This window comes from Engraulis encrasicolus, chromosome 4 (genome assembly GCF_034702125.1).
Source record: "Engraulis encrasicolus isolate BLACKSEA-1 chromosome 4, IST_EnEncr_1.0, whole genome shotgun sequence".
Classification (NCBI taxonomy): Eukaryota; Metazoa; Chordata; class Actinopteri; order Clupeiformes; family Engraulidae; genus Engraulis; species Engraulis encrasicolus.
Genome location: NC_085860.1, coordinates 41222508 through 41232507, shown reverse-complemented (window position 1 = coordinate 41232507; position 10000 = coordinate 41222508). Strand labels below are relative to the sequence as shown.

At 48.1% G+C, this 10000-nt stretch overlaps 1 protein-coding gene across 1 annotated transcript in view; it reads left to right on the top strand.

Moving 5' to 3' along the window:
- ripor1 (RHO family interacting cell polarization regulator 1) overlaps positions 1-10000 on the top strand; it is a 60367-nt gene that overhangs the window by 32660 nt on the left and 17707 nt on the right. Inside the window, exons 9-12 of the mRNA XM_063197432.1 lie at positions 770-813; positions 2951-3076; positions 5227-5375; positions 6529-6658. Of these exons, the coding sequence (XP_063053502.1) occupies positions 770-813; positions 2951-3076; positions 5227-5375; positions 6529-6658 (449 nt within the window). The remainder of the gene's footprint in view (positions 1-769; positions 814-2950; positions 3077-5226; positions 5376-6528; positions 6659-10000) is intronic.

Here is a 10000-nt window from a genome sequence, read left to right as displayed (position 1 = left end):
AGTTTTAAGTCTATTAACCCAATGATGCTGGATGCTGCGTACACACTGCATTGACTATGGACGCAGCATGATTAAATATGTGGGTATGTTATAGCTGAATTAACACAGTCTAATGCAAGAGCAGGGTCTTATCTTTTAAATGCAACTTTTATGTTCTTCGGAGGGTGAGATATTTAGGTTTTTATAGGCTGAGGGCACCTTTTCCCAAAAAAGGCGTAGGCATTTAGCAGGGTTTTTTTTGCAGGTGCCTTGGGCTAAAATGGGTTAAATTTGGCATTATACTTGGACTAGGTGCTAAATGTGGTGTTAAGAACACATTCTCTCTATGCCTGAATGATCTTTGTGGGGCTGTGTCACTGAAGCTGTTGTACCCATTGTACCATGGTGTTCATGCATGCTGCCTTTGTATACTCATGTGAGTGAATGATGGTTATTGTACACCAGTGATCATGAAGACTATTGTGCAGCAGTGATCACGTCTACTTCACGTTTGTGTTTATGTGACTCAGCGGCTATTGTACTGCTGTGAAGATGTGCAGGATGATGTCTGTGGTTGGTAGTGTGGTGGCTATTGGTGGCTATTGTACTTTGCTGATAAGCTGTGCTCTCTTTGTGTGTTTATGCGACTGAATGGATAATATTGTACTCAAGTGATCATGTGTGTTGTGTGTCTGTGTGTATTACAGATCTGGCAGGCTTTTCTTTACTGTAAATGACTGAATGGTTGTTCTACAGCAGTGATCATCATGCGTTGTTCTGTGTATTGCAGGTCTGGCGGGCTTCGCAAGGCTCTGTGCCGGAGACACGTACGAGGTAATCACCCCTCTCCCCTCCATCCACCTCACGCTTCCTCTGTCCCTTTGCTTTTCGAGTCAAGTCAAGTCAAGTCATTTTTATTTATATAGCACATTTCATACACATTAAGGCAAGTCAATGTGCTTTACAAACAGTAATGAAAACAGAACAATGCAAATGTGAAATTAAGATGACAAAATAAAATGGTAGAAAGAGTTAAAAAAAAAGGTAAGCCTATTCAAATTTTACAATAAAGAGCAACAAACAAAAATAAAGTGCAAATTAAATAACAGTACTAGTAATACATATGATGGGCCTATTAAAACTGAACAATAAAGGATAAAAACAAAAACGATTGCTGGTAACAGTAACAGATTATGTTAAAAAAATATATATTTATATATAAATATAGTGAAATGTTGCATTAATGGAAGGCATCTGTAAAATGTTTTGTTTTAACTTTGAATTTAAAAATGGATAAAGTGGGTGCAGTTTTTATGTCTAAGGGAAGGAGGTTCCAGAATCGGGCAGCATAACAGCTAAAGGCAGCCTCCATCGTGTAACTTCTCGCTGTGCTGTGCTGTGCTGTGCCGTGCAGTTCTGTGTAATGTTGTGTTGTGTGCCCTGTAGGAGCTTTTACTGCATGGACACACTGACATCACCATTTGTCTTCAACACAGCATTTACTTAATTTGAAAACCGTGTGTGTGTGCACATGCACTTGTTTTTGTGTGCATGTGTGTGCTCGCGTGTGTGTGCTCGCGTTTGTGTGTGCCGGTGTGTGTGCGTACGAGTGTGTTTGTGTGTGCGTGCATGTGCAGCAGGTGGCGTTGGGTAATGGTTTTCCATCCCTGCCCTCCTGCTGCTGTGTGATGGGCTCTCGCGCCTCGACAGATTTGCGGGAGGCGTAAGCTAACAGGAAGGGGCTAGCGTGGGCTAGCTAAACAGCCCAGTTTAACAGTAGGCCGGCAGGCAGGCAGGCGTAGGCTAATGGTCCAGGAGGCGCAGGCTAATGGGAAGACTAGCGGTGCTAATGTGTCGGCGTGCCCCCGTGCCTGCTCAGCATGCGCCCTATCTGCTCTGATGGGATTGATTGACGTCCTGGTGGATCGAGTGAGTCAGCGCAGCCAGTCTGTTGCCTTCCCACTGCCAGCAGCCAGTACAGCCTTGCACCGCTATAAAGAGACTCCCGGGGGAGGAAGGAGACGGAGAGAATAAGAGAGGAGGAGGGAGATGGAGAGAGATAGAGGAGGGAGATGAAAAGAGAGGGGAGGTAGAGAGGGAGATGGTGGGAGAGGGGTAGAGGGGAGGTGATGATGATGGCTTATACAGCTCTAAAAGGTCTCCTGGGTAGGGAGGGAGGGACTAAGAGAGAGAGAGAGAGAGCAAGAGAGAGAATGGAGGGTGATGGTGGGCTAGGGAGATGGAAGTGTGGATAAAGAGATAGTGGTAGATGGACTTAGAGAGGAAGAGGAAAAGAAAGAGGTGGAGGAAAGGAGATGAAGAGGAGGAGAAGGGATGGAGTCATGAGGAGGGCACATGCAGCACTGAGAGTCCCAGCAGAGATTATTTTCTCTGTGTGTGTGTGTGTGTGTGTGTGTGTGTGTGTGTGTGTGTGTGTGTGTGTGTGTGTGTGTGTGTGTGGTGTGTGTGTGTGTGTGTGTGTGTGTGTGTGTGTGTGTGTGTGTGTGTGTGTGTGTGTGTGTGTGTGTGTGTGTGTGTGTGTGTGTGTGATTATCGCCGCACTCTGCTGCGGCTGCTGCTCTGTCTTTACTTCTGTCTTTATTACTTGATTTTTTTCACATTTGCCAACAGTATTAAATACAATTCTAAATAAAAGCTATTGTAACCTATAGGTAGAATAGGCTACAAGAGGCAAGTAATATTTTTTTAAAGTTTAAAAATGAATGATGATTTGAAGATTGGAAGCACCATCACATCATATCATGTGGTTGGAATGAAGGGTAACAGAACTCTGACATGGCGTATCACAATACTGCTTTCTTGCACTGCAATACAGTGACTCTACGCATCGCAATTTCTCGGTTCGATACTACATCATTACAGCCCTAGCAATGTTGCATTGTTGTGTCTGCAGGTCATTATTAAGTACTCCATGTTGTGTGCCGTAATTGTGCGCTGTTGTCCCCTGCAGATCTTCATGAAGTACGGGCGTCAGCGCTGGAAGCTGCGGGGGAGGATAGAGATCAACGGGAAGCAGGTCTGGGACAGCGAAGAGATGGTCTTCCTCCCCCTCATCACAGAGTTCCTGTCTATTAAGGTAACACACACACACACACACACACACACACACACACACACACACACACACACACACACACACACACACACACACACCTAGTACACACACACACACACACACACACACCTAGCACACACACACACACACATCTAGTACACACACACACACAATCACATACACACTCTCTTTCTCTCGTTTTCACACATGCGCACTCACATTCCGCATTACAGGGTTCTTGTCAAGGTGAGAGCAGGACACCCACAATGATTATATTAACTAGAGAGAAGAAATTCAAAAGGCAGATAGATACTGAGGTAAGCATGGCTCCCCTAAACCTAAAGACTAGAAAGAGACAGTGTTTGTGTTAAAGTGAAGGATTGATTATAATATATCTCTGTCTCTCTGTCTCTCTGTCTCTCTGTCTCTCTCTCTCTCTCTCTCTCTCTCTCTCTCTCTCTCTCTCTCTCTCTCTCTCCCTCCCTCCCTTCCTCTTCCTCTCTCTCATACTATCGGTCTTTTTAATTTCTCTCCCATTGTATAATCTATCCTTCACTTTAACACAAACTGTTTCTCTCGCTCACTCTCACTCTCACACATACACACGCACACAAAGCAAACATTCTCACAGTGCTTTAACTGCACACCTGCATGCACTTCTTCATCCAAAGAGGTTTGATTTGCTTATTCGCATTCCTCCTCCGTTTCTCACTCTCACACACTCGTAAATCCAGCGATCCTCACTGGGTCACATCTGTATGCTGAGGAATAATGGACATAGCAGCGCAAACACACACACCCGCGCACAAGCACGCACACACACACACACACACACACACACACACACACACACACACACACACACACACACACACACACACATATAGACACGCTCACACACACACAGGCCACAGCAGCTGGACTTTGACTTGTTTTCTCTACATTCTCTCTCTCTCTCTCTCTCTCTCTCTCTCTCTCTCTCTCTCTCTCTCTCTCTCTCACTGTCCCCCTCCGTCCCCCTCCTCAGAATAGTTCCATGACTAGTGGGTGTCAGGGGACAGGAGAGCCATTGCCAAGGGTCAGGAGACATACAGACAGGAAGGAAGGAGAGAGGGAGGGGAAAATAAGGGAACTCACAGCCAGACTTATTTATTTATTTGTTTGTTTTTAAGCGCAAGACGAGTATTTAAAGAAAGAGAGGAAGAACCCTGCTAATTTGGGAATGGGCAGAATGCAGTTGACACAGTCTTGTGGGCCGTTTATACATTGCACGACAGGCCTGTGTTTTTTTGTTTTGTTTCAAATTTACATCAGTTTTAAAACCAAATGCCATTACCTTGCTACTATAGGCAGATTCTGTTTATGTCCTAGCTTCAGCCCTACCGTGGCTCTAACGGTAGGGCACTGGGCTGCTACGCCGGCGACCCGAGTTCGATTCAAGCCCGGGTCATTTGCTGACCCCTCCCCTTCTCTCCCCATTCGCTTCCTGTCTACCTCTCGTACTGCACTGTGCTCAATAAAGTTGAAAAAGACCACGCACAAAAAAGATATCCTAGCTTCACAACGACGTCCTCAATTTACTGCCACAGCATGACCTGAGCTAATGAAAGCAGATGGGCGAATGTCTTCCAGTCAGGTTTACCGCAGAGTACCATTTGGGTAGAGCTCATGCATAATCAAAACCCGCAGCACCTACCTACACACCGGAGCACACGCGGGAGATAAGATGCATGATTTGCATGGCCTTCCACAGCCACAGCTTCAGGTGGGAATAACACTCGCTACACTCTAAAAATAGCCAGTCAGTTACAGACATAGCGGAGTCTATGATACTGGTGGCATACGTATATCTGCAACCAGGGCTTTATATGAACACCAGCCAGATGCTGGGGATAGTTGAGTTTGACTGGTAGGAAAGAACAACTTACTAGCAACTTTTAGCCATTATGGAGTGTGCGTTGGGCTAATAAGATTAGCCTTTTTGGTTAGTGATGAAAAAAGTTAATTTAGTGCCCTGCCTGCAACCTCTGTGTCAGGTCATGTGGCAGTTACAAGGCAGCTGCGATGGACTCCCTGAGACTAGATAAATATGTATATACGGCACCTGCAATGCTCCATGACTCCTTGACCCGCCATGTTCACTGAGCTGTGTGTTTGTGTTTGTGTCTTAGGTAACGGAACTGAAGAGCCTGGCCAATCACGTGGTGGTGGGCAGTGTGTCGTGCGAGACCAAGGACCTGTTCGCCGCGCTGCCTCAGACGGTCGCCGTGGACATCAACGACCTTGGAACCATCAAGCTCAGCTTAGAGGTCACATGGAAGTGAGTGGACACTTTAATACCCACTTTATTGACCTCACTTTAATCCACTACGGTGTTGGCCTCATAGTGTATGACACATTTCCTCACTGGGCTTCCTTGTATGCAAACAAACTTCAAGCTGTGTTTGACCCACATGCATTCAGCAATTCATCACAGACTTTGACCCATATTACATTCAGTTGTGCATCAGGGTTTCCCGATCTGCAAAACAGTGAGTAATTATGTCACCACAGAGGTTGCCCCATATGCAATAAGCAGTACATCACAGAGGATGCCCCATATGCAATAAGCAGTACATCACAGAGGTTGCCCCATATGCATTTAGAAATTCCTCTTGAGATTTGACTAGTAGCTGAGAAGCATATCACTGGCTGACCTATATGTGAATGCACCACAGGGTTTCCCTACCTATTTTCAGCACCCAAGTAGAAAAACAAACGTACTTGGTTAACGTTGAGAAAGGTAACAGAGAACAAATGTGTAGATACAAACCATTCATAATATGGATGTTTATAGTCATAAAGAATTATTCAGAAAAAAAACCTCAAAGTAAACATAAACTAGTTCACCATTCCAAGGAAGTGGAGCTCCACAGCAAACCTATAACACCAGTATTTGTACTTAAGCCACTCACAAATGCCAGCTTAACACCTCTATGAACTTTTGGGAATTCCTGGAACGATGGTCCAAAGTGTTGATTTTATTTGGTGGGACGCCTATTAAAGTGTCTTGCTTAGTTTTGTAGGTTGTTATATAGATTTCTTATTTGTGTACTTTAGTGCATTGCTCCCACATCACATTGCACTTGTATTGATGGAATTGAGATATCGTTTGCATATTGCTTGTGTGTGTTTACGAGTGCTTTTGTATAATTACTTTCATAACACTTAGATGCACGTACTGTATGTACAGTTTAAAATCTGTGCACAAAACATAAATGCCATAGCCTACTTGTAAATGTTGTTCAAACTCTGTGTCTACAATGATTTACTTACTGCTATGCGTTAATCAAGAAGAATCGGCTATTGCCATAAGCTAAATCCTGGTTTGCATGCCCAATAAAACGGCTCCCGGCGTCCTATTTCACTTCCTGTCTCTGTATTTCTCCCACTTCCTGTCTCTCCTGTGGCTCCGCCCCCCCCCATCGCCTCAGTCCGTTCGACAAGGATGACCAGGGGTCCTCGGCCAGCACGGTCAACAAGCCTCCGACGGTCAACAAGCGCTTCTCAACGTACAGCCAGAGCCCCCCCGACACCCCCTCCCTGCGCGAGCAGGCCTTCTATGTGAGTCAGCCCGGCCTCCTCCTCCTCTCCTCCTCGCTCTCCTGTCCCTCGCTCTCCTGTCCCTCGCTCTCCTGTCCCTCTCTCTCTCACGCACACAGATACGAACACCCTCAACACCCCTCTCTAGCACACACACGTTCTTACCCTCAACGCCCTCAACACCCCTTTCTCTCTCACTGTCACACACGCCCACACCACCACGCTCAACACCCCTCTCAACACGCACACACACTTTCTCACCCTCAACAACACCCCTCTCTCTCTCACTGTCACACACGCCCACACCACCACGCTCAACACCCCTCTCAACATGCACACACACTTTCTCACCCTCAACAACACCCCTCTCTCTCTCACGCTCACTCTCACACACGCCCACACACTCACGCTCAACACCCCTCTCAACACGCACACACACTTTCTCACCCTCAACAACACCCCTTTCTCTCTCACTCTCACTGTCACACACGCCCACACACTCACTCTCAACACCCCTCTCTGTCTCCCTCATTCGGGGCTGGACGTTCCCTTAAAGCCACAGTAGGGCTGGACGCGAGACCCACCAGGCTCCTGTCGCTCCTCAGCTTTAAAGACTAGACGACCCCATCAATACATCGTAAAACATGAAAGCATCTCTGTTGCGTGGCGTGCCCTGCTCTGCTGCTTGTGCCTATGTGTGCTGCTGCTGTGTTTGATTGGCTCCTGCTCTCTGCACTTCAGAGTTCAGTGTTTTAATCCCGGAGATGTGTATTTCATGTTGCTTTGTCAGCTTAGTTGTATCGTATGTGTCATGCCATACATACATACGTACATGCTATGACATGATTGTGTGTGTGTGTGTGTCTGTGACATCACCGTGCCTGTTCCATAATTGTGTGTTTGGTTTTAGCTTTTTTTTGCGAAGGCAGGCCCCACAGCACTGCGACAGGTGAGTTAGTCGTTTGTGTAGTGGAGGCAGTCGTGTTTCTTTTGCCGTTCTGTGACTGTGTTTTCCGCCAGCCCAGCCCACAACAGACAAGCAAGGGGGGACATTAGGGATGACACTTGTAGGCAGACGCAAGGGTCAACTCTTCTACTACACTTAAGGGTGAACGCTTAGAGGCAGACATGCTTACAGACATATCTGGGGGGGGGCAGCCACTCAAAAGGCAGAGAAGTTTGAAGTATGGCAGTAAAGGGCAGGTGTTCTGTCATATGTCCCCGAATGTGAAGCAGCCAGCCTGTTAGGTGCTCGTTAGGGCGTGTTAGGGTGCCTGTTGGGGTCCTTTGGGGCCTGTGAGAGAGAGTTAACCTTTGACCTCTGTGGTGTTGGCACTCCTGTTCTGGTCGTATTGGGCGTCAGCACCTGTAGCCATTAGCGAGGGAGTCACAGCATGGCTGCCGCACAGGAAGGGGTGTGGTGGCCATTAGCCAATTAGGTTACAGCCTGTTGCCCTCACAGGAGAGGATGTTACAGCGTGGCCTACTCACAGCAGGGGCTGTTCTGGACGCGTGGCCATTACCAATTCACGTTAGGTTAAGTTCCGTACAGCCTATTGACAGGACGCAAGTGTGACAGTTGGTGGCGCTGGGCCTGTGTTGTTAGCCTTTAGCCCCATGTGGCTGCATTACAGACAGCCAGTCGAGTTGTTTTCAGACCGGCCAGAACGGTGCTGTGCCGGTTCCCGAACCAGTTTCACTGTGAGCCAAAGTGCTTACCACTGAAGGACCCATGCTGATACGGCTTGCTGATTTTTACACCATGTGTGACCCGGATGAACCCGCTGACATTTGGCGCAAACCACGTCAGTCCGTTCAAGAACCAGGTACGGGAACCAGCGCTGATTTGTTCCTCTGCCGGCCTGAAAATGCTGCCAGTCAGTCAGTCAGTCAGTCAGTCGGTTGCCTGGTCGAATATGCCCTCACGTTCCATCTTGCATCCTCTGCACGCCGCTGATCGGACCTACGGACCGCCACACCCACCCCCCTCTACCCTTCCGCCCTACCCCTACCCTCCCCCACCCCAGACGGCGCCGCGGGGCCTGGCGTCCAAACAGCGCTGGTCCCTGCTCGACGTGTTCCGAGACACTCTGGCCGAGCGGCTCACGCAGAGCTGCTCCTGCAGCAACATCGCCACCGCGCACCTCGGACACCCTCACGTAAGTCCCTAGTAGCCTCGGACACCCTCACGTAAGTCCCTAGTAGCCTCGGACACCCTCACGTAAGTCCCTAGTAGCCTCAGACACCCTCAAATAAGTCCCGAGTAGCCTCAGACACCCTCACGTAAGTCCCTAGTAGCCTCAGACACCCTCACGTAAGTCCCTAGTAGCCTCGGACACCCTCAGTCAAAGAATCTTCTATTAGAGTAAGATATTCCAAACCCTGCCTACCCAATGCAAAGGAGTGTGATCAAATGCGGTCTCCTAAGGGGGCGCTGTCTCCTCCATCTTCTTCTCGTTCTGTGGCGTTTGGTGAGGGCTGTGCATCTACAGCGCTAAGGAAACTCCATTTATTCTCAACCTTCTAGTCTCCAAAGGTCTCCTAACCCAAAGTCACCTAAAGGGGCGTTCACCTGGCGTCACAGGGAACCAGGAAAAGTACGGGCTTGATGTATCTTACTCTAATAGGGAGGATCTTTGCGGGAGTCCCTAGTAGCGGAGAAACCTCGCCATGCCTTGACTCCCATCTAGCCACCATAATCCCTCCCTAGTAGTGGCGAACCCTCGACACAACTTGATGCAAAACCATGCCATCCTCCCTGCGACTCAGTCCAAACCCATACCCACCGTCCCCCCCTCCCTGGCTCCTTCCAACATCCCCCTCCACCTCCACCTCCGGCTCTAGCTGCTGTAGTGCCCAGAAACAACTCAACCTCATCGCCGTGTAGAAATGCGCCGTGTTCAGATTCAGTGCCGACTTTGTAACAGTAGTAATAGTAGTAGTAGATTCTCTCATGCGTCCTGGGGTATTTGTTCGTTTGTCGTGGAAGATTATCACCCATCTCCAACCTGTCTGTGTGTACGTGTGTGTTTGTTTTCTTGCATGATTCGTAGGTTCCGCAGTGTCATTCCCGTAGAGTAGTAGTATAGTAGAGCAAGACATTTTTTTGCACGTTTTGTTTGGATATGTGTTACTGTCGTTCGTTCACTCTACCATCTGTCAGAACCACTTGGCCTGCTCAGACAACACACACACACACACACACACACACACACACACACACACACACACACACACACACACACACACACACACACACACACACACACACACACACACACACACACACACACACACACAGAGGCTCCCTTCAGTGAGGTGGTCAGAAGGGCTGCTATTGTTGTGATGGGTCGGCCTGCAATG